The sequence below is a fragment of the Giraffa tippelskirchi genome, chromosome 4 (assembly GCF_054371585.1).
Source record: "Giraffa tippelskirchi isolate mGirTip1 chromosome 4, T2T-mGirTip1v1.2.pri, whole genome shotgun sequence".
NCBI classification, from domain to species: domain Eukaryota; kingdom Metazoa; phylum Chordata; class Mammalia; order Artiodactyla; family Giraffidae; genus Giraffa; species Giraffa tippelskirchi.
Window position 1 is genome coordinate 97,529,498 of NC_137278.1, and position 27,920 is coordinate 97,557,417.

A 27,920-nucleotide genomic window follows, 5' to 3' on the forward strand; every position below is an offset into this window, starting at 1 on the left:
TTTCCAAAGTATCAAAACACTATAACATTATGCCCAGAGAATATTTGAAATGGTTGGATGGTATCATCAACTCAATGGACATGAGTTTGAGGAAACTCCAGGATATAGTGAAGAACAGGGAAACCTGCCGTGCTGCCGTCCACGGGGTCACAGAGAGTCGGACAGGACTGGGCGACTGAACAACAATATCATGTAATCAGTCATGATATTCAAAGATTTGTTAATGTTGACAATGAAGTGATTCTGATATTTGGAATTGGTTAATTCACTTTAACTGTTCATACCAAAATTATTGATGCTTTTGAACTGTGGTGTTGGGAGAAGGCTCTTGAGAGTCCCTTGGACTGCAAGGAGATCCAACCAGTCCATCCTAAAGGAAATCAGTCCTGAATATTCATTGGAAGGACTGATGCTAAAGCTGAAACTCCAATACTCTGGCCACCTGATGCAAAGAGCTGACTCATTGGAAAAGACCCTGATGCTGGGAAAGATTGAGGGCAGGAGGAGAAGCGGATGACAGAGGATGAGATGGTTGGATGGCATCACCGACTCAATGGACATGGGTTTGGGTGTACTCCAGGAGCTGGTGATGAACAGGGAGGCCTGGCGTGCTGCGGTTCATGGGGTTGCAAACATTCAGACACGACTGAGCAACTGAACTGAACTAAACCAAAATTATTTATATTGGCTAAAACTAGTCTCTGAATTTGCCACAACTCCTTGCTGTCCTAGTGAACGTTTTATCTGATACAAGATCCAGTAGTGGGATTTCCCTGGTGGTCCAGTGGCTTAAGAGTTCGTCTTGCAAGGCAAGGGACACAGGTTCAAACCCTGGTCAGGGAACTGAGATCCTGCATGCCATGGGGGAACTAAGCCTGCGCAGCACAACTACTGAGCCTGCGTGCCACAACGGAAGGCCCTCCATGCTGCAGCTAAGACCCAGTGCAGCTGAATAAATAGACAAATAAATATAGGAGGAAAAGATACAGTAGTATTCTATAGTGGCTACAATTGGCATTTTCCATCATGAAGTTTATATGTTTAAAGCAGTGTAAACAGCAGCAAAAAACTGTCATCATTTTTTTTTTGTCTGTGAAGTGCATTATTATGTTAGCAGCAAGCATGCCCCTCTGACGGAGGAGTTGGCATATCCTCCTTAGTTTTTTAATATCCATGCAGCTATTCAGAACACATGATGTGTAATCACAAACTCTAGTGTCAACCTTATCCTAAGGTAAAGGCCATCTTCCTGAATCTTTGTCAAGTCTGATTCATATTCTTTTTTTTATGTTTGTCTTTCCAGTTATTTGTTTCATAGTGGCAACCAGGAACATCCAGGGGATATTCTGCTCAACACAACTGTGGAAGTTTTGCCTTTGAAGGTATGACTATGTTTCCCCCTCAGTTTCCTTTGAGAACTAATACTAATAGACTTGATTTGAGGCTCTTCTTGCTTATGAAAGAGAATTCTCATGATTGCAGGACCTTGGCGGTGAGTCATACCGACTCTTTTTGGAACTATGAAACACCTAGTATATTGTCCTGTTGCCTTATTGATAGAAAGAGCCTTTATTTTGTTTCCTATTGGAAGATTACTTGGACATTTGTACTGGCAAAATAAATGAATCATTATTTTACGTTAATGCTTACTTGCTGTTTGTATTTTGAATCCCAAAATACCATGTAGTTTCAATGCCTGTTGAATAATACAGAAAATTAATTTATTGGTCTTTTAGGAATGCTTTGGAGAAGGAGATGGCAATCCACTCCAGTATTCTTGCCTGGAGAATCCCATGAACAGAGAAGCCTGGCGGGCTACCAGTCCATGGAGTCACAGAGTTAGACATGACTGAGTGACTTTCACAAGGAATGCTTAATATCTTTCTAGTTAACACACAGTTCTTTACTTTGGTCTGTTTTTAATAGAAAACTGCATTCTATTAAATTGATCTAAATTGGAAAATAATTAAAATTTTAAATTCCTAGCCAACAGTATAGTATATACAGAGTCAGAAAATGGTTTAAGAAAAGAGCACTTAACATTGATAAGCCTTTTGAGGTTCAAGACTGAAATGGCATTTTCTCTTCAGAGGTAGCTGTGCCACAGATGTCACTTTTATGTTTATAAAATGCATTAATGACTTAGATTTATTTTAAATAGAAGTAATTATTCATGTTTTCTGTTTTAGAGTGAAGGTTTGGAAATCAGCAAAGAAACCAAAGACAAACGATTAGAAGATGGCTATTTCAGAATAGGTAAGACTCACTTTACACTAGGAAAATGTTCTTTCCTTTTCTGAACCTAGTCCTGAAGTAATTTTAAGTTCTTTTCAGATGTTAAGCAGCTTTAGGATTATATATACCAGTGTACTCTTTTATTGTTCTCATGTTCTAGTACATTCTTTTATTATTATCTTGACCCAACTGGTTCCTCTTTCTCTCTCCATCTGCTGTTTCATTGTTGTCATTGGCAGATAATCCACCTTCAGCCGCCTTTTGCAGTCTCGTACTGGATGCCCTTAGCAGGCTCCTCTCATGGTCTCAACAATGCCCGAGTGCCAGAATCCACGTCTTGAGCGCTGCCTCCCTCCTGAGCTTTAAGTCTCTACTGAGATACTCATTGAAAAGCTTCCTGGAGGCCATGTGGCTATCTGCCCTGGGCATCTGTAGTAGGGACATTTCTTTATTGATCACCATGGTTTGTGCCATCAGTGTTCATCTAGCTGCCTGGTCTAACCTTGGGAGACACCCTGAAATCCCACACCCCTTTACTGTCCATTAGCATAAAATATCTGCATTAAGTCCCCTACATGTGCATGAGTTCTGTTCTGAGAGTGCGTTCATAAGTCCAATTTGTTCGTTAAGTCCAACAAAGTTAGCCTAGGTACCTAATACAATCAGCTATATAGTAGTTGTTGTTCAGTGGCTAAGTGGTGTCCAACTCTTGTGACCCCATGGACTGTAGCCTGCCAGGCTCTTCTGTCCATGAGATCTCCTAGGCAAGAATACTGGAGTGGGTAGCCATTTCCTCTCCAGCAGATCTTCCCCACCCAGAGATCGAACCTGGGTCTCCTGCATTGCAGGCAGATTCTTTATCACCTAAAGTACCAGGTATATAATAATAGAGCCCATCCCTTGATAGACATCAACTCAGTGAATGATTAGATATTTTCTTAAAACAAATTAATGTTTTTCCTAGTGGTATGCAGAAGAGACTATATTGGTCAGTTACTATTGTAGGTATACAGGACAGACACATTCTTATAACTTTCTCCAGCAGTTTTATTTTGTTAAAATAATTTTATTTATCTTTGGCTGTCTGGGTCTTTGTTGCTTTGTGGGCTTTTCTCTAGTTATAGAGAGTGGGGGCTGCTCTCTGGTTGCAATGTGTGGGCTTCTCATTGTGGTGGCTTCTCTTGTTGTGGAACATGGGCTCTACGGTGCCTGGGCTTCAGTAGTTGTGGGCTCAGTAGTTGCAGTTCCTGGGCTCTAGAGCACAGGCTCAGTAGTTGTGGCACATGGGCTTTGTTGCTCTGGGCCATGTGGGATTTTCTCGGACCAGGGATCAAACCCACATCTCCTGCATTGGCAGGTGGATTCTTTACCACTGAGCCACCAGGGAAGCCCTCCAGCAGCTTTATGTTCAGTGAATATCATTCAGTTTTTGCAACAAGGCTTGTGCAATAACCCTGACTAATTTCTATGTCATTTTAGTGGATTGATGAGTTTAATTATTTTTATATTTGGGTTATATTTTATCCCACTCTAGAAATGTTCATAAAATTAGCTGTGTATATGAGACATTTATTAACCCTATTACCTGTCACTTATGTAATTTCTGAGAATGTTCTAGGTTATGAAAGTAGCTTAGAAAATAGAGATATTTATGATTAAATGTCTCTGCAATAATTTGAAGATAATGGCCATCTAAAACATCAACTCATACATATTTAGAACCGGAAGAGAACTGTTGGGCGATGAGACCTAGGAACTTGTGGAACAAAGGCGTGGAACAAAGGCATGCATCAGAAGCAAAAGCAACTGATTTTTTTTTTTCAACTGAATATAAAAAATTCTGTTCCCTTAAGAAGCATCCTTTAGTGGAATAGTGTGTGAGGGGCTTCACAGACCTTCTCCTAGTGAGTCTACCATAACTGGTAACAGTTATTTTTCATAAAAGTACAGCAAATGGGGAACCATTTATTTATAACATCTGAATCTCAGTAAAAACATTAAGAGTCTGTGGCATTAGAGGGACTTCCTTGGTGTTCCAGCTGTTAAGACTTCACGTTCCATTGCAGGGGAATACAGGTTCGATCCTTGGTCAGGAAGGTAAGATTCCACATGCCTTTTGGCTAAAAAATAGAAACATAAAACAGAAGCAGTATTGTTACAGATTTCAATAAAGACTTTATTTAAAAAATGGGCCATACCAAAAAATCTAAAAAAAAAAAAAAATAGTTTATGTCATTGGAGCTCTGACCATTGCCTACTCTGGCCAAGCTCAGTGACACAGAAGCTCCACTCTGCTTGTCCAGCCATGATTGCTGAGTCTGCCTCCTGCCAGTTCCTGCTCCAAGGCTAAGGCATCTCACTAGGAAAGGCAGGCCACCAGCACCTGTCATCTCCCCGCGCCCAACCCCAGCTCCCTGTTGCAGAAGCTCTAGCCAGACCCTTAGAGACCTGAGGCTCCCTTCCTCCACCCCACCTCCATTCCTAGGGCAAAGTTTCACTGGAGGCATGGCAGGGCATGAATTCTTGGTCCCCATTGCCTCTCCCTGCCCACTAGTCCCCTCCTGCTGGGAGAAGTCAGCAAGACATGAAGGGCTACTGCTATAACCCAGAGGCTGTACACCTCTGCTTGAACAGCAGGAGCGTCACTTTCCCCCAGCTGCTGTCCTTGCCAGGGATCCTGAGCAATGGTGCAGAGGTGTGCTCCAGGGGAGAGGGAGCCCATCAGAACAGGGAGCTCCATAGCTCACCCTAAGGGGACTGACTTGGAACAGAGCTTGGGGAAGTTCAAGCCCAAGGGTGCTGTGGAATATGATGGAGATCTATGGTAAACAATTGGGAGGAAACTGGTAGCTACATTCAAGCTAAACTGTAGCCCATACAGTAGCCCATGACAGAGAGAACCAGAGAGATAGGTAATAAGAATCCTCTTGGGACTTCCCTGGCCACCCAGTGGTTAAAACTCCACCTTCCAGTGCAATGGGAACAGGTTCGTTCCCTGGCCAGGGAACTAAGATCCATAGGCTGCAGGGTACAGCCAAAAAGTTAAAAGAAAAAAAAAAGGGTAACTACTATCCTAAATTTTGTGGTTACTGTTTCCATCTTTGCTTTTAATACACGTGTAATATACCCCTGAATAATGCATAGTCTTACTTTGTTTATTTTAAAATATAAGTGATTGTCATTCTGTAATCTACAATTTTTTTGTCTCTCACCATTGTGAGATTCAACCATGTGGATCTGTGTATCTATGGATCATTCATTTTCACTTTTGGATAGATCTCCAGAGATGGTTACATTACTGTCTGTTCTTCTGTTTGGTCATAAAGTTTGACTTCATCTTTTTGCTGGTCTAAAAACTTATGCACATGTACTAGAGTTTCTCTCCAACATATGCTTAGAAATGGAAGTAACTCACAACTGCATTATCTACAACTTTACGGAAGTAACTCACAACTGCATTATCTACAACTTTACTTCATTCTCTTTATTCTTTCTTCATTCTTTTAATTGGCTGCCTAGTATTCCCTTGTAGTAGCATGTCCTAATTTAACTAGTCAGTCTGCAAATCATTTGCAATTTTTGCTGCAGTCTGTATATGCTTTCTGCACATGCAAGAGTGTATCTTCAGTATAAAATTGCTGGGTGAGAGGGTTTTAATGAGGCCAGTCTTATCATTTACTAATTATTTTTCTAATTAAGTGAGCTCTTCAGGTGACAGATTCAGATATCTCATAAGTTAAAATGTTTCAAGTTCCACAGTATTTTTGAGTCCTGAATCCACTTCCTAACTAAATATTAAACAGTACTATTAAAAATACTATTAAAAATAATACTATTTTTGTAGCATATACTCCCTACCCCAGTCCAAATATGGACATACTTTTATGAAACAAGTATTAATAATTTTTTAATAAAAACATTACTTAGGCAGTTCATATGTTGAATATTTCCTGTGCAAATGATATATGTATAATTGAATCACTATGCTGTACACCTAAACACTGTAAATCAACTATGCTTGTGTGCTAAGTTGCTTCAGTCATGTCTGACTCTTTGTGACCCTGTGGACTGTAGCCCAACAGACTCCTCTGTCTGTGGTATTCTCCAGGCAAGAATACTGGAGTGGATTGCCATGCTCTCCTCCAGGGGATCTTCCCAGCTCAGGGATTGAACCCTCATCGTTTACATCTCCTGCATTGGTGGGTGGTTTCTTTACCACTAGCGCCACCTGGGAAACCCAAAAACTATACTCTAATATAAAATAAAAATTAAATTAAAAACAAGAATAGACATGATTATTCACGAAAATGAGTATAAACTTTACCAGTATGTTTTTCAACTTGAGTGTGTCTTATTTTGAGCCTGGCCATTATATTTTAAGACTTTGGAATTGACACATAATTTAACAGCACAAGGGTTAGCTGCTTGTTTGAATGGCCTGTGAGCAAAGAATGTTGAAATTTTTTTCATTGTTTATTTTCATTGTTAAGTGGTTGAAAAAAATAAGAATAGTACTATGTCATGATATGTAAACATTAGAAAATACTCCAGTTTCAGTGCCCATGAATAGTTTGTTTAGAACATAGCCATGCTCATTTGTTTCTGTGTTGTCTGTGTGTGACTTTTTGCTACAACAGCAGAGATAAGCAAGCAGTTGCCAAAGAGATGAAGGTGGTGTTCCTGTTGCTTTGAATGGCTGCTCAGTGTACTACCAATAGCACTGATGCATTATAATCTGACAGTGTTTGATGTGCTACACACATCACTCTGTTGTGACATGTACACCCATGGTAGATTCATGTCAATGTATGGCAAAACAAATACAATATTGTAAAGTTAAAAGATAGATAAATAAACTAATTTAAAATAAAAAAATAAATAAAAAAATTTCCAGTGATTACCCTTCAGGTAAAAACAAGAAGAGAGTGGACTTTGAATGTTGTGCTTTTTAACACAGTGGAATATGGGTTCTTTTTACAAAGTTAGATGGCAGATCATTGTGTTTACTATGTAAAGGAACTGTACTAAAGAATATGTTACCAAACTAGCCACTCACAACAATATCCCTAGTTCACAGGAAAGGAATGGTCAGAAAATTTTAAATATATCTCCTCACTGAGAGTTTCTTCACAAAAATAAAAGATTCTAATGAGGCTGTAACCAAAGTGGTTAACATGTTAGCAAGCAAGAAAACCATTCACCACTGTTTGGCTATAACAGCCAGAGATACATGTACAGAGAAAATAATCTTATTTCAGACCATTAGACTTTCAGTAATAACTTTTGATTGAGGAGTTGGGGACCTTGAGAGCAATATCAGTAATCAAAAGGCAAGCAAATTATTTGAGTAGTTTTTTTTTGGCTTGAGTTGACAGATACTACTGCCTTATCTGTTAACAACTACTGCCTTGTTGTTATTTGGAGTCAATGCCAGGTTTGAAGTGACTGAAAAATTGGCCTCTGCGAATAGCCTGTAGAGAACAAGTGCAGGCAAGAACGTTTTCAAACAAGTTGAGAAGACACAAAATTTGTACAACCTGAAGCGGAATCTGCTAGGATGTGTTACAGTGAATGGTGGTGAAATAATACTTGTGTAGGAGAAGGGTTTCATGGACAGAGTTACAAAGCTTGCAAAACTAAGTGTTTACTGCTGTATTTAAAATGGATAACCAACAAGGACCCACTGTATTGCATATGGAACTCTGCTCAATGTTACATGGCAACCTGGATGGGAGGGGAGTTTGGGAGAGAATGGATGCATGTATATATATATGGCTGAGCTGTTCTGCTGTGCATCTGAAACTATCACAACATTGTTAATCAGCTCTACTCCAATATAAAAAGGAAATTTTTTTTAAACCGTAAGGTGTTTCAGGCCTATGGTTATCTTATTATGTGTCAATAGATGCTTTACAGGAGAAGGCAATGGCACCCCTCTCCAGTACTCTTGCCTGGATAATCCCATGGATGGAGGAGCCTGGTAGGCTGCAGTCCATGGGGTAGCAAAGAGTCGGACACGACTGAGCGACTTCACTTTCACTTTCATGCATTGGAGAAGGAAATGGCAACCCACTCCAGTGTTCTTGCCTGGAGAATCCCAGGGACGGCTTAGCCTGGTGGGCTGCTGTCTATGGGGTTGCACAGAGTGGGACACGACTGAGGTGACTTAGTAGATGCTTTATAGAGTGTTTGTATCTGTCGTGTATGATTAATTCATTGAACTAGTAGTATTGCCAGTGAATTTTATTCACTCATTGACTTCATCAACATCAGTTCTGTGAATTTTTGTCAGAAATAAGAACTGAATATTGACTTTCCCTACCAAACAGCAGTTCTGGGGCTTAGCAGGGATAAAATTTTATTTATTTATTTTTAAGCTCTTGAATAAGAATTGAAAATTTTCCAAGTGAGAAAGTTTTTGAGTGCCTTCAACTACTGTTATCTTTTTGAAAATTAGTTTTTGCTTCAGACCTGATAATGTTTCTTAGTGAATTCAACCTAGAATTATTAAAATAAAACAGTGCTTATGTGCAAAACTTACATTGCATTCAAGTCACTTTGGTGACACCAAACTACAAGAAATATCAAGCTAATTGAGGAAGTTCCACCTAACCTTTGGTTGAAAGTAATTCATCTGTAATGTTATGATAAGGTAGATATCTATTGAAGAAAAGACTCTTAGTAGAATTTGATACCTTCCAAGTCATGGATATGGTCCATTAAATCTTGTGCTTATGGATTAATAACATTATTTGGCAGTATCTTATCTAGGCTGAAAAGAAACCTTCAAGATATATCAAAAATCTCATATATTATGTGGCAGTTTGGAGGGGAGGAGAGTTTGGGGGAGAATGGATACATGTATATGTATGGCTGAGTCCCTTTGCTGTGCACCTGAAGATATCACAACATTGTTTATCAGCTATACTCTAAAATAAAAATTTTTTTAAAAAGTCAATGGATAAGCCATATCTTTTAATGCTATACAAATTATTTCAGGACATTTTTTACTTTACCAAAGAGTGTTGCATAAATGTTTAATAGTAAATAAATATGGATGGAGAAAAATATTTTAAATTGAAAAATCTCTTTGTAAAAAGAAGCCTCATTATAGATCCACATTAACAGATGAATATTTGTGATCAATTTTGAGAAGGAACATTGAATTTGAGTCCCAGTTGATTTGAATTCCTCCAAAAGGAATTACATTCTCCTTAGTACACCTGTATTAGCAAAAAAAAAAAAAAAAAGATACTGAGTTATTTTGAATTTCAAAATAAATAAAACATAAAAGATAAAATACTTAGTTGAAATTTTGAATTTCACCAATAAAAATTTTATGGAAATTAGTTTTTTTCTTTTCCTATTTGAGTACCTGTGTGATATTCTCAAATGCCCTCTTGACCCACAAAGCCTAAAATATTTACTATCTGCTATTTTTAGGAAGTTTGCCAATCTCTGGCTTAGAGCAGTGTGACTTGGAACAACCATTTTTCTGACACTTTTTCAACAGTTTTTCTGTTTTCTTTCTTTGCTGTTTCCTCGCAGCAAGAAAAGTAGAGTAGAGAGCTTGTTACCTTTTCTAGAAGGTCTTGGTCCTTATCCTTACAGGAGAGCTTTATCAGCTTGTCATTTATAATGGAGTTTTATATTAGACCTGCCTTGAGGATGTATCATATCTTAATTCCTCCTAGATTTGACCTTGGAAATCACTCAAGGCCAACCATTGTGTGTGTGTCTAATTAAAGCAGTGAAATTTGTTACTATTGACTCAATCCTCAAAGTAGACTGAGGGATGCTAAGGAGTATGTTTTGTAAGGCTTCTAAGTCATATTTTACTAAAAACTTGTGTTAGTTGATGTCAGAATAAATATATTTACTCTTTAAAAATTTGCAATAAGAAAATGTATAGCTCTGCCTGTTAAATAGGTTGCTGCTCATGTTTTAAAGCATGTACTACTTCGTGAAAAATTTAAACCTGGAATAAAGGTAGTAGGAAGAAAACAAAAATTCACCCATCCTTTGTGTAAAAACATCTACTGGAAATATTTTGGTGTTTTCCTTCCCTGCTTTAAGTCAGTGATAGTTTATGTGTGCTTGTTTCGGTCTTACCCCAACGAGTGTTGATTTTTTCTTTGCAGGGAAATTTGAAAACGGTGTTGCAGAAGGGATGGTGGATCCCAACCTAAATCCCATTTCAGCCTTCCGACTTTCAGTTATTCAGAATTCTGCTGTTTGGGCCATTCTTAATGAGGTAAGACAATACATTAAATCAGTGAAACAGCTTAGATTCTACATTTTTTTTTTTTTTTACAACATTTAGATTTCATACTTAAGATCTTTTTCGAATTGAAAATTGATTGCCATATCATGCTGTTCACTATCTTGTATTTCAGATCCATATTAAAAAAGTCACAAACTGACCATCTCCTAGGAAACCAACACATTTTTTCCCCTGTGAATTTGTTGATTAAAGACAGCTGAGCACGTACCTTTTTTTGGTAACTTGAATTCTACCTCTTGTGAAATCTACTGTAGATAAAATGATTGTCATATTTCCACTTGGAAAATGAATCTCCCACGGATAATTGTATTCATTTGAATCTAAGCTGTCCTCCAGTTTTAACTCAACTCAAACGTTTTACAGTTATGGCAGCCTGTTAATATGACTTGTACTATTTTGGTATTATACTAATACATAAGAGTTGTACATATTGTTACATTGATTAAATTTGAGAAAAATTAATGTTAAATACATTTTATGAAGGGGGTAGTTTTGAAGTTCATTTATTTTAGTATTATAGACCCTCTTTTATAGATGATCAGGGATTATATATATATATATATAAATATATAAATATACATAAAATGTTATGGAGTTAATTTATTAGAAACACTTAAGAAGTACATATTTTTGTGCAGTAAATTTTTGAATCAATACTTTTTTTGAAAACCAGTTACCTTGCTTTTTTAAGTTCTTTCTATATTTTTCTTTGGAAATGCAAACATTACAAGTTAATGCCATTTTTCAAATGCACTGCCATTTAAGAATGATTCTAGATTGATTTCCTAACTGAAGTACTTTTATAATTACAATGATTCTGAGCAAAATATTTTCAAAGCCGTTTGTCATTCCTTAAAGCCAGGATTTTAAAGACCATTGTCCTTCTTGAGGGTTATTTTACTATACTATGTATGGTGTATAGCCACAAAAAATCAGTCTGATAAATTTTAATGTGCAAGGGTAATGCATTTCAACCCAAATTACTATACACTGAAGTCATTACATTTCCTCTGATATGTAAAATGACAAACTCTTCTTTCTGTATTAATCTTTGTCTAAAATCCATGAATTAGATGCATTTTCTCTTGATGCTTTTCTATCTGCACTCATTCTGAGTTCTGACAAAATGTTTTCTAGGTAATGCTGTTGTATGAGTCACAATTGGTTTAATTTTAAAGAAAAATGTTAATTGTAATGGTGGGTTTTTGGTGAAAGGTATTGTAACAGGTGTATGTTTTTCAAAATAATTTACTCTGTTGCAATATGAACTTGTAAGTAAATTCACATCCAAAGAGTATTTATTACTCTTAAACCTGCAATTCCACATGATGTCACTTCTGTAGACAAAAATATTATCAGCCTTAGCAGTCAGTGATCTTAACAGAAGTCTTTTACAAAATTATGAATTATCCACATCAGTTCCCAACCACGGTAGTGTCCTCAGGTGGGTTGCAGGCGGTTACAGGTGTGCAGAGGTTAAATCCTCTGGGCTTTCAGAAGAGCCCATGGCCAAGGCCTTGGGCACTGGAGGTTCTAGCTGGTTGCCTTTAGCTTGGAGAAGTGTCACCTGTACCCAGTAGGCTGAACAAATAGCTTTCAAACAGCCTTATTTCTGGAAAACACAGATAGGGTACAATTTTTTCCATTACTTGAATGGTTCTTGATTAAAAAGTTGCCAACAATGATTATTTTTATGTCAAAGTCCAGTTAAACATTTTCCTCAAAGTTTTTAAAATTTACTTCGTATTTTCTTTAATTTACCTTTTCTTCCCAACTCTCCTTGGCCCAGTGCCTGGCAGGGAAATTTCACTGGAAAAGCATAGCCTCTCATTATAAAACATTGGAACCAGCTTCACATACTAAATTGCTGCTCTAACAACTAAGTGTCAGGAGGTAAATATCTGGAGGTGGGTTTAGAACTCCCTTGTTTCTCTGCTTCCCAAGTAGCCGACTCTGACTTGAGGAAGAAAAGCCATGCTCTGAGAGTCCAGAGAGGTGACAGTAACTGCAGTTCCTGGTCCTTTGTCAGGGTGTATGTCTTGAGACTGAGCCTTATCCAGGCAGCTCTGCCCTGTTTTCACCCTCAGTCTCCCCTTATTAGCTCACCCCTCCTGTTCCTGAGAAGAGTTTTAGCCACATCTTATCTTTCAAGGACTCACTTGTGCACACCTTCCTCCCTGTGAATTTGTTACCAGTGCCTCATTGAGCCCAGAACACTGCCTGACACGTGGCAGGTACCCAGGCAGGGTCTGGGGGAGGGGACCAACTCTTCCAGCCCACACTCCTCTTCCTTTTCCTGAACTCTCTTCACCTGCTGTCCTTGCCACACACTTGCACGTACACACACACACACACAGTCTCAACTGTCTAGTTTCTGTGGGGTGTGTGTGTGCACAGACATGTACTCACTGACCAAACATCAAGCTCCTGTGGGCAAGCGTGTACATCGTGCTTCCTGTCTGTCCCCTGCTGTACAGGTGTCTGTGAGCCTCCTGTTTGCTGAGCTCTCCTCCCCTGATTTCCACTAGACAATTAGAAGCTTGCCAAGAACAGGCAACTCTAGTGGTTGCCCTTAAGAATCAAGTTAGGGACTGAAGTACTGGGACAGAAGATTAGGGAACCTGAAACAAGAGAGAAAGTAAATACTTGACCTTGAATGGATGCTGAACCACTTTTGCCCAAAGAGTGAGTGGGGAAAAGTGTGTCAAGTGGTGGGACTAATTTTACTTTTCTGTGTATCTATGGCATGATGTCTCTGGAGCTCTGCTGTCCTCTACAGTAGCCACTGGACACCAGGAAGCTACTTAAATTAATAAAACATTCAGCTCTGTAGTCACACTGGCTCTCCCTATGGCTAGTGGCCACTGGATCAAACAGCACAGATATAGAATATCTCCATCATCCCAGAAAATTCTATAGGACATCACTGTGTCAAGAGTGCTAATATGAACATTTTAGAATCCAGAATAATGAGTTGCAATCATGAAGCTAAAAGCAGACATGCAGAATATATCATAGTGTAAATGATGAGTATTTGTGGGGAGAAGAGAAAGTTGAGGACCTATTTACAGGTTTCTGAGATCCAGTTCTAAATTCTTTGCTCTCAGTCTCATGCATTCTTTATGGCATTCACTGTCTCTGCTATTGGAGTCCAGTAAGATCTACAACTTGGGGTTGAGGTTCCAAAGCTTGTGATTGACAAGCTTTGGAAAACATGAATGCACGTGGATTATTTAGCATGCAGGCTCTAGGCATGTATGTATAGGTTAATTCAACGTTGGAGATGTCTTTTATAGCTTTTTAGATCAACAGTTGCATCAGTAAATAATTAAAAAAACTTCAGCAATGCTGTGAAGTCTTCTCTTAAATGTATCCTAGTAATGAAAACATTGTCTGCCAACAGTGCTGTCCTCGAACCCAAGTGTGATTATATGCAAACAAGATATTTGGAAAGATTACTCTAATTAATAGCAGTGTGTTTTTGTAGCAGCCAGACTTCTGTGGATGACCCTCAGTGACTTTGTAGATTTTGAGTGTATGTGAAACCTGTGAGTATGATCCATATTTATGTTGTACAGCAACAGGGAGATTATCGGGGAACAGCTAACCAAATCATGTGGGCCCTGAGTTTTCTCAGGCTGTCAGCAGAAGTCAGAGATTCAAAGCAGGAGGACTTGAGACCCCCTGGCTGATTTCAGGTGGGGGCAGCCACATGAGGAGAAATGCCTCTTAAGGAGCTGAGAGGCCCCAGCTGGCAGCCAAGGGAATGGAAACTGCAGTCCTGCAGCCACAGGAACTGAACTCAGCCAACAATCTGAAGGAGTCTGCAGATGGACTCTGCTTCAGCAGCCAAGAGCCCGGTACCCGCCAGCACCTGGATTACAGCCTTGTGAGACCTTGAGCAGAGAGCGCAGTCCTGTCTGCCTGGACTTCTGGCCTACAGAGCTGTGAGATAATAAATGGGTGTTGTCTTAAGCTTTTAAATTTGCCATGATTTAATGCAGCAATAGGAAATGAATATGATATTTGAAAGAGGTGAAGCAGAAAAGTCTTCCTACTTGATTCCTTCTGGTATGTTCTTTTATTTTTATTTTTTAAATTGGAGGATTACTGCCTCACAATATTGTGTTGGTTTCTGCCATACATCAGCATGAATCAGCCACAGGTATACATATGTTCCCTCCCTTCTGAAACCCCCTCCCAATCTATCCCACCCTCCTAGGTTGTCACAGAGCACTGGGTTGAGTTTCCTGAGTCATACAGCAAATTCTCACTTGCTGTTTTACGTATGGTAATGTATATGTTTCCATATATGTATATGTTCCATAATGTATATGTTTCCATATTCTCTCAATCTGTCCCACCTCTCCTTCCCCAATTGTGTCCACAGCTCTGTTCTCTATGGCTGCATCTCCATTGCTGTCCTGCACATAGGATCATCAGTACCATCATTCTAGATTCCATATGCATGCGTTAATATACAATATTTGTCTCTCTCTTTTTGACTTACTTCACTCTGTATAATAGGCTCTAGGTTCATCCATCTCTAGGACTGACTCACATGCATACTTTTTTATTTAATAGCTGAGTAGTATTCCACTGTATATATGTACAATTTCTTTATCCATTCATCTGTTGATGGACATCTAAGTTGCTTCCATGTCCTAGCTATTGTAAAAAGTGCTGCAATGAACATTGGGGTTACATGTGTCTCTTTCATTTATGGTTTTCTCAGGCTATATGCCCAGTAGTGGGATTGTTGGGTCATGTGGTAGTTCTATTCCCAGTTTTTTTAAGGAATCGTCATACTGGCTGTATCAATTTACATTCCCACCAACAGTGCGAGAGGGTTCCCTTTTCTCCAGATCTTCTCCAGCATTCATTGTAGGTTTTTTACTGATGACCATTCTGACTGGCATGAGGTGATAACTTCCATGTAGTTCTGATTTGCATTAATAATCAGCTATATTGAGCATCTTTTCATGTTTGTTGGCCATCTGTATGTCTTCTGAGAAATGTCTGTTTAGGTCATCCGTCTGTGTTTTGATTGGGTTGTTCTTCTGGTTTTGAGCTGCATGAGCTGCTTGTATATTTTGGAGATTAATCCTTTGTCACTTGTTTTGTTTTCTTCCATTCTGAGGGTTGTCTCTTGTTTATTGTTTCCTTTGCCATATAAAAGCTTTTAATTAAGTCTCATTTGTTTACTTTTGTTTTTATTTCTGTTACTCTAGGAGGTGGGTCATGGAGAATCTTGCTGTGATGTATGTCAAAGAGTGTACCATGTATGCTTTCCTGTAAAAGCTTTATGGTTTCTGGCCTTACATTTAAATCTTTAATCCATTTTGAGTTTATTTCTTCTGTATGGTGTAAGTGTTCTAGTTTCATTTTTTTTTACACGTAGTTGGGTTATTTCTTGATAAACACATGAATCAAGTCTTGCCCTACCAGATTATATACCCAAGTCTCATCTGGGATTCTCTCCTTAATTTTCATTGGAAGGTTGTTGGCAAAAACTTGCAGCAGCTTAGTAGCACGTTTCATAAAGGAACTGCTAGCGTGACATCACAGGAGCAGGATCCAGTAAGGCATATTTTTCCTGAAATCAGTGTCACTTTATGTTGATTTTGACTGTTCTGACCCTGTCAGTTATTATTAAGAATGAACAATGGTATTTGAAATAAGCTAGTAAGAGGAAAAAAAAGTATGCCTTTGTTTAGAGATCAAATAATCTACTCTGTATTACTTTATAATCTAAGCACAGATCAAATCCTATATGTGCTAAACAAACTTTTGTAATTCACATATATTTTCCAAAATACTTCTGTTCCCAAACTGTTAATTGCTGGTTTAATTTTGGTTTATCCATATTTTTTGTGCTTGACTATATTGCCATAGCCCTGATATAAGAAACATTGAATGAAAAGAAAATGAGAGGCTAAAGTTATCAGAAAGTCAAAGATTTGAGTCATAATCCTATCTGAAGTCCTAAAGAAAAGGAAACATTTCCAAGCTATGGAGCAGTGTTTATAGTGTGTGAGATTTAGCTTGAGAATTGTCTATCTTTAATTATTGTTAACATATATATGGCATATCTGATATGCTTCCTTTATTTCTTCAATGCACGTGAACCTACAGTGCTGAAGAGACGACTACAAGAGTATTACTAAAAAAAAAAAAAGGCATTTTTTTTTTTATCATCAATATCTATACAGAAACTTGACTCTTCTTACCTGAAACACCCGCTTCACCTGTTAGGGTGCTAGCTAGAGCATTTCCAGAGGAACAAACCAGAAAGGGCTGGAGCTTCAGAGTATGTGAGTGGAGAATTTAGATGTCATTCAAAAAATGTAAACTGAGTGTTGGACTGGAAACACTTTGTGTGGAAAAACATTAGGAACTGTGGTGCTAAAACTGTTCTAGAATGAGGATTGTCTGTTGTGGGGAACATTCCATACTCTTGGACTGAAGGAAGGCTGTTTAATTCAGAGCATTAGTGATTAGCAAATTGCCCTGGAATCAAAGATTTGGTACTTGAGTTTGATAAGCATTCCATTATTTGTTCAAAATGCTCAGTTTGCTGAAATTTGGGTGAAAATACCTGTTGAAGACATAGTCTCTGAGCCTTAATGATGACCGGTATCAACAGTACTGTAAGATGCACTGCCAGCAGATTTGACATTTTCAGTGTAGTTGGTCGTGTTTTCTAAGAAAGATTTTAGAAATCAGGTGATTAAATGTAACCATTGTTTCATTCATGGAATGAAAGACTAAAGCATTTCTCCTTGAGAACAAACTTCGTTTGGAAAGGCTGTCTTTGTGATTGGGGGTGTTTCTGGAAGCAGCCCTGGGAGCTGCTGCCTGAAGAACTGCTTTTCCAGGTTGTACCAATGTTTTTTTTTTTCCCTGAAATATATTGTACATATTTTCCTTCTAACATCTTCATTGGTCAGATTTTTTGGTAACAACTGTAGTAATGTTTTAGGTCCTGTTGGATTTTCAAAGGCAGATTATTTATTTTCAAATTTGCTGCTAAAACCGAAAACCTGATAACTGGTCCCGTTGACTGTGCCTTCATCACTGTTTCTCTGTGCCACGACCGTTCATGTGTATTTGAAATAAAGAAGTTTAAAAAGCCATGTTGAATTCAAGACTCCTTCTAATAAAAAACAGGTAAAACTTCATGAGTACCAAGCTTTTTTATTATTATAGTTTTGTTTAACACTAATATATAATAATAGCTTACTGGGACTATTTTCAGTTAGAAAACAATAGTAGATTTGTGTGGTTTGGAAAGTCTTTAAAGAAAGAAAAAAGCTTTAGTTGTTAAGACCATGATTAGCAGTGTTATACAGCGGCTCACTCATACCTTATGTATGCTATAGAATTCCCGGAGTAAGAACAGCTTCTGGGGGCCTCTTCAATCTACTACATTTTGTTGGTTGGGTATTTCTTTTTTTCATAAATAATGGCTACTAGTGACATTTACAGCCTGCAGTTCAGTGATTCCTAAGGAGACTTTTAAAGCTTAAACTAGGACCCTGTGGCTTATATAAAAGTTTAAAATGCGGCCTGTTAGAAATGGGGGTGACTCTGTACCTTGTCAGTAACAGTCGGGGAGGGGATGGGACACACATGACTACTGTCATGTGGATACACGTTCAAAAATAACTTACGTTAAAAAGTTTTACCTTTTTATTTTCCTCATAGCCTTAATACTTTGTGTAGCATTCGGTGTGCAAATATTTATGAATAAAAGGTAACACTTTAGTTTAAAAAATATTTATTGTAGAAATGTACATTTAATTAGTTTTAAGGAATGTACTAAGTATTAACATTTATACTTCTTCAAATTTGCCAACTTTATACCTTTAAGATATCTACACTGATACTTTATTTACAGGTCTCACAGGAAATCACCGCCTCGCCACTACTGTTGCTGCTGCTCAGAGGTGAGAGGCTCCCTACCTCACCCTGTACTTGTAGAAGGAGCAGAGCATGTGGGTGAAGTTCCAGCCCAGTGCTAGTGACAGTCCGTAGAGCAGGATGAGAGGTGCGAACGGGTAGAGAAGAACCACTGTGTTTTTCAAAAACGGCAGTGCTGGAAAAGGACCAGGATTCAGGTCAAGGGTGAGAGTCAACATCGCCAGTTATTAATGGATCAAGTGGTGAATTTAAATCTGTGATGCTTCAGAAGCTTCCCATCTTAATGTACCAGCAGAGATGGATGACGTTATAGGAAAAAACCAACTTTCAGCTGTTTGAGCTTTCCCAACTGAGGGAGTGTAACACCTCCACTTTGAGAAGGTGAGATCTCAACTAGTATCCCAGATTTTAGGAAAGAAATGAAGCTCTCAAATATAAAACCCACCCCCAGATATCTGTGTTTCTTTCTTTCTCACTTGCGGCTTCCTGTTAGTGGTTCCATACCCCATGCATTCAAACCTAAGTATTTCTCATACAAGTAGTCCCCAAACTGAAACTGAGCTATGCCCAAAGAATCTTCTAAATTGTAGGGAGTTACTAGGACAGTGATCCAAAATGCACTTCCATCTCCCCCGAACTAGAGACAGGACCTCCCCAATGCCCAAAACGAGGTGTTACAGTTTGGGGGGGTGGGTAAGTGGTTCCTGACAAAGTCAAGGGGACTCTCTGACCAGTGGAATCAGTCACATGTGAGTCCAAGTGACTTAGTTTACAGTAAGATCCTAATCATCTAGAGGGACAATAAAGTAAAGGGCTAAAATACATAACACTAACAAATCATAAGATCTCTAAATTGAACTCTTAATAGCAGTCATTTCTTAACATACATGAAGAAAAATAAATATGGTTCTCATTCATACTATGAAAGATGAACCAATAGCAGAATTGAATAATGAATTTATAAACATATCCTGAGCTTAGCAGAAGCTGGGCTTGATCTTCTGTCATTATCCACAGTACCTCTCACCCCTAGGCTTCTCCAGTCCAGCAGGTGGCCTGGGACCAACACAGATGTTTTCAAAATGAAGAATATTTCAGAATCATCCCCCAATCATAAAACAGAAAATACGGCAAAAGTTTTAAACGTGCCCATACACTGGACCCAACCCTTTCCTCATCTGACAGACTGCCTGAAACCCAGAACCCAAAAGCCTAGGAGAAAAGAAACTGGTCATGTGTTCCTGCAAGAAACCTGGAGAGCATCAGTATGGTTTAACATGGTTCCTTGAAATGATAAAAGTTTGTTATGTACCAGCTATGCCACTTTGGAGCTACGGGACCGTGGATAAATTACTTAATCTCTCTGGACTTGTCTCCTTGTTTGAAAAATGGGGAATAGTAAACCTGTATCATATAACTAAAGATTAACTGGGAGAATATGTAAAACACCAGGGACAGTGCCAGCTCCATAAAAGTAAGCTCATTGTATTACTGTTATAACTTCTCCCCTCCCTGTAGTGTTGTCAACCAAAAAAAGCAATTACTTACCACTGTATCCTAAGAAAGTTACATAGATATAGTAGCCAACAGCAACCAACCATAAGGTATTTCCAACTAAATATCCAATAAATGTGTCTGTTAGGATGACATCTGCCAAAGAGACACATACAGTGAATCTTTTTTGAGTGGGTACAATGAAGACTTTCTGATAACCAAGCTTAGAAGTAACTGCTACTTACGGTTGATGAAAAAAAGCTGTATAAAATGCAAAATGACCAGGAGAGGGTAAAAAGCATTCAGATGCACGTCGAAGGCATAGCCCCACTCCACATCGTAGTCTCTGCTCTGCCGTTTCACTAAATACTTATTGGAGATAAACCTGAAGAAAAAGATAACATTTCTTTCATAATATAATAAAATTAACCCCATGCGTATTTACTGTCTTCTATGGCTCAAGCATTATTCCAGACACTGGAGATATGGTGGTAAACAAAACAAATTTTTGCCTTCAATCTAGCGGGAGTGGACTGACAACAATACAGTCAGATGGCCTATGGAGAAAAACTGAACAGGACAGGACAGAAGCTACAAAGGTGAAATGTTAACTATGACAACAGTCACGAGAGAGCGACATCTGGGCAAAGAACCAGCGGCAGTGACAGGAACCCCTGGGGTGGAGCCTTCCAAGCAGAGAGGCGTCTTGAGCACAGAGGGTGGGGGAGGGCTTGGTCTGCTTGAGGAATGGGGAGGGGCTCAGAGTGCCTGCAACAGGTGAGAAGACAGCAGGGAATGAAATGGGAAAAGAAAAAGGAGCATCTTACAGACCCTGTGGCCACTGTCAGACGTTCAGCTTTTACCCTTGGTGGAATAAGAAGTCACTGTGGAGTTCCCAAAAGGACGTTTGACTTACTGTTTTGATGGGGTTCCTCTGGCTGTGGTCTGAGAACAGACCCTGGGGACAAGAATGGAAGCAGAGAGGCAGGAGGGAAGTTACTGCGAGGAGGAGATGAAGAGGGTGGCAGCAGCAGAGGTGATGGCCTGGGGACGACTACAGCTGGAAGGTGGGAACAACAAGAGAACTAGACAGTGGGTACCAGGGAAAAAGATTAGTCAAGGACAGCTGAGAGACTTCTGCCTTAAAACAAGTGAAAGACGGAGGTGCCACTGAGGTAGGAGTGGCTGCACCAAGAGTGATTTGGGTGCAGGAAGGGGAGAGTACAGGAGTTTGGACCTGGCCCTGTTATGCTGAAGAAGTAAGAAATATAGTAGGAAGGTCTAGAAGTTTAGAGGAGCAGTCCACACGGGATATATAGATTCATGTGTGCAGTTCAATTCAGTCGCTCAGTCGTGTCCGACTCTTTGCGACCCCATGAATTGCAGCACGCCAGGCCTCTCTGTCCATCACCAACTCCCGGAGTCTACCCAAACCCATGTCCATCGAGTCGGTGATGCCATCCAACCATCTCATCCTCTGTCGTCCCCTTCTCCCTGCCCCCAATCCTACCCAGCATTAGGGTCTTTTCCAGTGAGTCCACCCTTCGCATGAGGTGGCCAAAGTATTGGAGTTTCAGCTTCAACATCAGACCTTCCAATGAACACCCAGGATTGATCTCTTTTAGGATGGATTGATTGGATCTCCTTGCAGTCCAAGGGACTCTCAAGAGTCTTCTCCAACACCACAGTTCAAAAGCATCAATTCTTCGGCGCTCAGCTTTCTTCACCGTCCAACTCTCACATCCATACATGACCACTGGAAAAACCATAGCCTTGACTAGACGTACTTTTGTTGGCAAAGTAATGTCTCTGCTTTTAAATATGCTATCTAGGTTGGCCATAACCTTCCTTCCAAGGAGTAAGCGTCTTTTAATTTCATGGCTGCAATCACCATCAGCAGTGATTTTGGAGCCCCAAAAAATAAAGTGTGACACTGTTTCCACTGTTTCCCCATCTATTTGCCATGAAGTGATGGGACCAGATGCCATGATCTTAGTTTTCTGAACGTTGAGCTTTAAGCTGGTACTAAAAGCCATGAACTTGAATGAGATCACCCAGAGAGTGAACACAAATAGAGAACAGGTCTGTGGCCTGAGACTGGGGTCACATACACCCCACCAACCCCCACCCCGCTGTGGAAAGTTCAGGGAATCCAGAGGAACCAGTAAGGAAAGAGTGGCCAGCGACATTTCCAACCACAAAAACAATCACTCAAGCTCATGCCCCTGTTCCACAGCATGGTCTCATGGTTCCTTTAAATGATGAAGAAATGAAAAGACTGACATCCAGGTAACAGAAAGACAGGTCTTCAAAGGAAAAGAACAAAAAGGATTGTAAACAGTTACAGAAATTCGACGGTTGTTTCTACATGTGATTTCAAGGATACCATTAAGAAAAATGCTGTGCCTACAGTGGAAATAAAAAGAAAAACGAGAAGTGTCATAGTACTAATAAAATAGTCCTATACTCAACTGTCTGAAAATATCAAGATCTGAGTGCTTTGCTAGAACAAACTGGAACTTACCAAAACACCTTCCACTTGAGCCAAGACTGTGCTATAAAATGAATGGAGTAAGAAGCATTTAGCTCACCATTCAAGGGTTCCCATTCAATGGTCTTGCTGCTGCCCCCACCCCTCTGCTCAGCCCTTAAACAGGTGCTTCCCAGGCTTCTGGCCTTTATCCAGGTCTCACCTCTAGAACACTGACACTCCTCCCGGGAGAGCTCAAAGACAGCTGAGTCCTCCCCTCCCACCTTCAGATTAAGAATGCCAGTCACATCCTCATTTTAGCCAGACTGCTACAGCTTCCAGGTCCCTTCCCCCAGTGTCTAATGACCCTTTATTTCATTATCAACAGTCCTGACCTCAGCACGCCTCACACGGAACACACCTGCACCCGAAGTCTGCAGCCTGCAGGCCGCCCCAGAGGCCCTGGCCGCCCCCTCTTCCCTACCATCCTCTACTTCTGGACCTGCCACACCAGTCTGGGCTTCCTCTGCTCAAACACAGACCACACAATTGCACCCAGCCTCACCACTCTCTCCAGCTCCTCCTCCTCCACAGTCAGAAGATTTTTCATTAGTTCAGTTCAGTTCAGTCACTCAGTCGTGTCCGACTCTTTGCGACCCCATGAACCGCAGCACACCAGGCCTCCCTGTCCATCACCAACTCCCGGAGCCTACCCAAACTCCTGTCCACTGAGTCGGTGATGCCATCCTACCAGCTCACCCTCTGTCGTCCCCTCTTCCTCCTGCCCTCAATCTTTCCCAGCATCAGGGTCTTTTCAAATGAGTCAGCTCTTTGCATCAGGTGGCCAAAGTACTGAAGTTTCAGCTTCAACATCAGTCCTTCCAATGAACACCCAGGACTGATCTCCTTTAGGATGGATTGGTTGGATTTCCTTGCAGTCTAAGGGACTCTCAAGAGTCTTCTCCAACACCACAGTTCAAAAGCAATTCTTCGGCGCTCAGCTTTCCTTATAGTCCAACTCTCACATCCATACATGACTACCAGAAAAACCATAGCCTTGACTAGATGGACCTTTGTTGGCAAAGTAATGTCTCTGCTTTTTAATATGCTATCTAGGTTGGTCATAACTTTCCTTCCAAGGAATAAGCATCTTTTAATTTCATGGCTACAATCACCATCTGCAGTGATTTTGGAGCCCTCAAAAATAAAGTCAGCCACTGTTTCCCCATCTATTTGCCATCTTAGTTAGCAGTATTCTTTTTAGGCCATAATTAAGAATTTTAAGGGCTTCCCTTGTGGCTCAGCTGGTAAAGAATCCACCTGCAACGCAGGAGACCTGGGTTCGATACCTGGGTTTGGAAGATCCCCTGGAGAAGGAAAAGGCTACCCACTCCCGTATTCTGGCCTGGAGAATTCCACAGACTATGGGGTCGCAAAGAGTCAGACATGACTGAGCGACTTTCACTTAGAATTTTAGATTACTGGTGCACTGCATTTTCTGACTACCCAGCACATACAAAACCTACTGGACTGGTTAGAAGTTACAAAGCAAAATAATAGGTTGGTATCATCAGAGGTTAGCATCTCACAATCTTTTTCAAAATGTTAACAGCTACCATTTATTGAGCACAGACTGTATGCCAGGTGCTTTTCACAGCACCAGCTTTTCAAATACCTCACAAATAGATAATTAACTTCCATCTTCCAAGAAGGACAGGGTAAATGGCTGAGCTGGCATTTGAACCCAGGTCTCTCTGCAACTCAGATTCCAGTGTTTTCTCTGATACATAACAGCAACCACCAGCCCCCTGCTGAGCTCACCCGCATGTCTACCCCTTCCGCCAACCACATAAGAGCACCCATCAAAAAATCAGACTCCAAATTGATACTCAGCACACTATTGCTGATACAGCAAACCCAGAGAGAGATTGAGAACTCAGTCAAATAAAACATAAAACCCGCTCGTGTGTCTCAGCAGGAAGGAAGCTTAACCAAAACAATCCTTTTTCATGTGCTTCATTTCGTGTCAAAGATTCAAAGTTAGATTCCATGACATAACCCTCCACGTTTTACTCATTGAGAAATGACCTGCTGACCAAGGCAGCAGAATACTGTGCCATCATCCAGACAACTTCAGCAGAATTGCCTGTGAAACATTTTTGCAAAATCAGGTATTTTGTTAATACAACATAATCATGACTTCAATTCACTTATTTGGTGCAGTCTGACAAAGCGGACCATCCCCTGAAGAGTATTTTCTGCTCTAGGTGCCAACACAGGAGAATGAGTTATGGTTATCCTGGCGGACAAAATCAGTTCTTTCAGTTCATAGTTTCTGTTTCCATCAGCTACTCTCTGAAGCAAACAGAGGGAAGCTCTACAGTAGCATCTGAAAAACCAAAGCTTCCGTACTTACCACATTAAGGTTGATATGAGAAGACCAACGCCTACACAGTCTATGAATACCACCCAAAGGAGCAGCTTTATCGTCTCAAAAAATCCCATGTCCAGCACAAAGCCAAATCCTATAGTGGACACTGCAAGAAAGATTTACAAGATGCTTTCAGGCACTTTGCTAGATTCTAAGCATACAGGTCAGTTTCTGCCTTTCAGATGCCCACTCCAGAATGGGATGCAGGAATGTAAACAAAACCCCTAAGCTATCTTATTAATAGATGTAACTGATTAAGAAATGCAGATCGTCCTGGAACACACCTGACATTTACTGAGGAGGCCCCTGTCTATCTGTGATTCACCAGGGTAGCCCCAGCATTCAGAATACGACCACTACTGAGAAGGCACTCACATATTTAAATCCAGTTAAAGGTGGGCTTCCCTGCTGGCTTAGATTGTAAAGAATCTGCCTGCAATGCAGGAGACCCAGGAAGATCCTCTGGAGGATGGAATGGCTACACACTTCTGTATTCCTGCCTCGTGAATTTCACAGACAGAGGAGACTGGAAGGCTACAGTTCATGGGGTCACAAAAAGTCAGATATGATTGAGACACTAAAGGTGGTTCAGATCCTTTCACTGCACTATTGGAGAACTTAAAGCAATTTCTCAAGATCACATTAGTACTTTCAGAACCCTCACTCTGGATTGGCCTGATGAAAGTGAGAAGTGAAAGTGTTAGTCGGCTCAGTCATGTCTGACTCTTTGAGACCCCATGGACTGTAGCCCACCAGGCTCCTCTGTCCATGGAATTCTCCAGGCAAGAGTACTGGAGTGGGTTGCCATTCCCTTCTCCAGGGGATCTTCCTGACCCAGGGATCAAATGTGGGTCTCCTGCACTGCAGGCAGGTTATTTACCAACTGAGTCACCGAGGAAGCCCGGGATCAGCCTGAGGGTGAAATGTAATTTCCAATCTCAGTAGTTCTTTTTCACAGTAAGTTTGCATTTGGGTATCAATGAATTTACGAAAAATGTGAAAGTGTTAATAGCTCAGTTGTATCTGATTCTTTTGCGACCCCATGGACTGTAGCCCACCAGGCTCCTCTGTCGATGGGATTCTCCAGGCAAGAATACTGGAGTGGGTAGCCATTTCCTTCTCCAGGGGATCTTCCTGACCCAGGGATCAAACTCAGGTCTCCAGCACTGCAGGCAGATTCTTTACTGTCTGAACCACCAGGGAAGCCCTACGTATTTATCATGGCAGTTGAAAGACATGGAGTGACTCTGTCCTGTACTTTTCAAAGTTCCAAGGAACCAGTTTACTCTGGCATCTGCTGGGGACCTTTAAAATCAGGAAGAATACCACTCTCTTTCTGCGAGGAGGTTTTGGAGACTTCAGAAAGGAAGACAGTGGCTTCAGAGAACCCCAAATTATGACCCATAACACGCTAACAACAGGATTCTCCAAATGACAAGTCCAACATTCAACTGACTTCTCAACTCTCCTGCAGATATACACTTACCACAGAGCCAGATACTTAACAGGACCAAGAAAGCCGGGTCATCCCTGGCCCACTGATCTTTCGTCTGCTTCCTATAGTGAAAGTTTCTATAAACTCTCTGTGGGGAAGTGAACAGGTAGAGCATCTGCCAGGCAGCAAACTCAAAGTCCATCTGCCGGAAACGAAAAAGTCTCCTCAGGTATTTGTAGCGTTTTGCTCCGGCTGTGTGTCTGGCTGCATCCCTGGAACTCAACACTCCGTTCCCCTGCAATGGGGAATTCACCAAAGTACTTGGTAACATCTTCCTAGATAGAAGGGAGGAAAAATTATATTATTAATACAAATCATCAGAACAAACTGCCAGCCTCTAGCACTCCTCTTGTGAGTTATTTAGGAGACAAGTCACGTCACATTTTGGCCCCAATCCCTGAGAAGAGGCAGGGCTCAAAAGAGAGTAAAGTTGGTTTTGAGGCTGATTTGGGAGCTGGAGAACTGCCCATTGCACTTCGGGAAAGGGCTGCCCCGTGGCCTTCCGAACTTTCATAATAACGCTTTTACAAGGTCCACCCATTCTCTGTACTTCACTTCTGTCAATCCTCAGACCTGCTCCACCTCTCCCCACCCCCTCCCACCCCTTCTCCAGAAGCAGAGATAGTGATGGAGTCAAAATCTGAACTCAGGCAGTCTGAATCAAAAGTCCACCTGTCATCTGTGCTAACAATCAAGACTTGAAGGAAAAGCCTTTGCTGAAGCCAAACAGAAACGATGTTTCCGACGAGGTAAAGTAAATGGCTTATCACAGGAGTCCATCAGCGCCTCACCAACAAGCAACTCGTTCATTAGCATGGGATGTAAAAACAAGGCAAAACTCAAACGTATAGTGTTTTACTTCCTGACTAGTTCATCAGGGGAACGACAGCGTGGGAGCCCAGCCCAACCAGTCTGAAGCCAGGGAGGCGCTGGTCACCGTCCGGACTCCATGTCCCGCCCCGGCAGCCCAGTGCCGGGCTCCACTCCCCAGGCCTCCAGGACGCCAGCTGCTCCCCGCCGGCTCGGGGCCTCCGGTAAGGCGGCCAGATTGAGCATAAAAACACAGGACGTCCCGTTACAACTGCATCGCAGATATGACAGTAACTTGTAATATAAGCAGGCCCGAAACACTGCGTGAGACCCACACCTATGCAGACATCATTCGCTGTTATCTGAAATTGGGCTGTAACCAGTCTCCGCGATGGTGTCTGGCAGCCCCACCGCACGCCGAGCAGCCGGACCCGGGCGCGGTCACTCCAGGGCTGGCCCCCACATCACGTGGGGCCGCAAGTTGCCGGAGGAAAAGGTCTCCCTGCGAGCCCGAGTCGCGCGCAGACGGGGCCGTCGGCAGGCCTCACCTGGAGCCCCGCGGCGGCGTCCACTGGCTTAACACACCACCGCCACCACCGCCCAGCAGCCAACCCAGCAGCCGCTGGGTCAACTTCCCTCCCCGCAACGTCAACAGCGTAGGGGGCGCGTCGCGTCGCGTCACGTGACCCACAAATACCGCGCGCGACGCCTCTCGCGTTACGCCACTCGCCGTGCGCCCACCGGAAGTGGCTGCTGTCGATTTCCGGTTCCGCCCGCC

General features: G+C 41.1%; 2 protein-coding genes and 1 long non-coding RNA gene across 6 annotated transcripts in view; 1 reads left to right on the plus strand and 2 right to left on the minus strand.

Moving 5' to 3' along the window:
- The window catches only part of MGAT4A (alpha-1,3-mannosyl-glycoprotein 4-beta-N-acetylglucosaminyltransferase A), a 117,080-nt gene extending 99,380 nt beyond the window's left edge, over window positions 1–17,700 (plus strand). For 2 of the 3 annotated variants that reach the window (XM_081484535.1, XM_081484534.1), the window contains 4 exons: window positions 1,304–1,382; window positions 2,190–2,256; window positions 10,377–10,489; window positions 10,632–10,726. In XM_081484535.1, coding sequence (XP_081340661.1) covers window positions 1,304–1,382; window positions 2,190–2,256; window positions 10,377–10,489; window positions 10,632–10,658 — 286 coding nt within the window. In that variant the 3' untranslated portion in view covers window positions 10,659–10,726. Of the gene's footprint in view, window positions 1–1,303; window positions 1,383–2,189; window positions 2,257–10,376; window positions 10,490–10,631; window positions 10,737–13,922 lie in introns of those variants that run through there. The other variant, XR_014051894.1, reaches the window with a different exon arrangement.
- Window positions 9,192–16,933, minus strand: LOC145503913 (uncharacterized). The gene is made up of 3 exons (XR_014051900.1): window positions 16,750–16,933; window positions 10,348–10,480; window positions 9,192–9,458 (listed from the first exon to the last, which is right to left on the minus strand). It is a non-coding gene; the product is annotated as an uncharacterized LOC145503913 (long non-coding RNA).
- Window positions 17,701–18,282: 582 nt separating the features above from the next.
- UNC50 (unc-50 inner nuclear membrane RNA binding protein) lies at window positions 18,283–27,792 on the minus strand. Of its 2 annotated transcripts, none has more exons than XM_081484537.1 (6): window positions 27,691–27,792; window positions 26,324–26,607; window positions 24,823–24,943; window positions 20,182–20,321; window positions 19,991–20,092; window positions 18,283–18,617 (listed from the first exon to the last, which is right to left on the minus strand). In XM_081484537.1, exons 2-6 carry the CDS (start codon window positions 26,601–26,603, stop codon window positions 18,481–18,483), a joined length of 780 nt encoding a protein of 259 aa, XP_081340663.1. In that variant the 5' UTR covers window positions 26,604–26,607; window positions 27,691–27,792; the 3' UTR covers window positions 18,283–18,480. The 2 variants fall into 2 exon arrangements, with proteins under 2 accessions (XP_081340663.1, XP_081340664.1); XM_081484538.1 differs by having other exon boundaries at window positions 27,480–27,792.
- Between the last annotated feature and the right edge of the window lie 128 nt (window positions 27,793–27,920).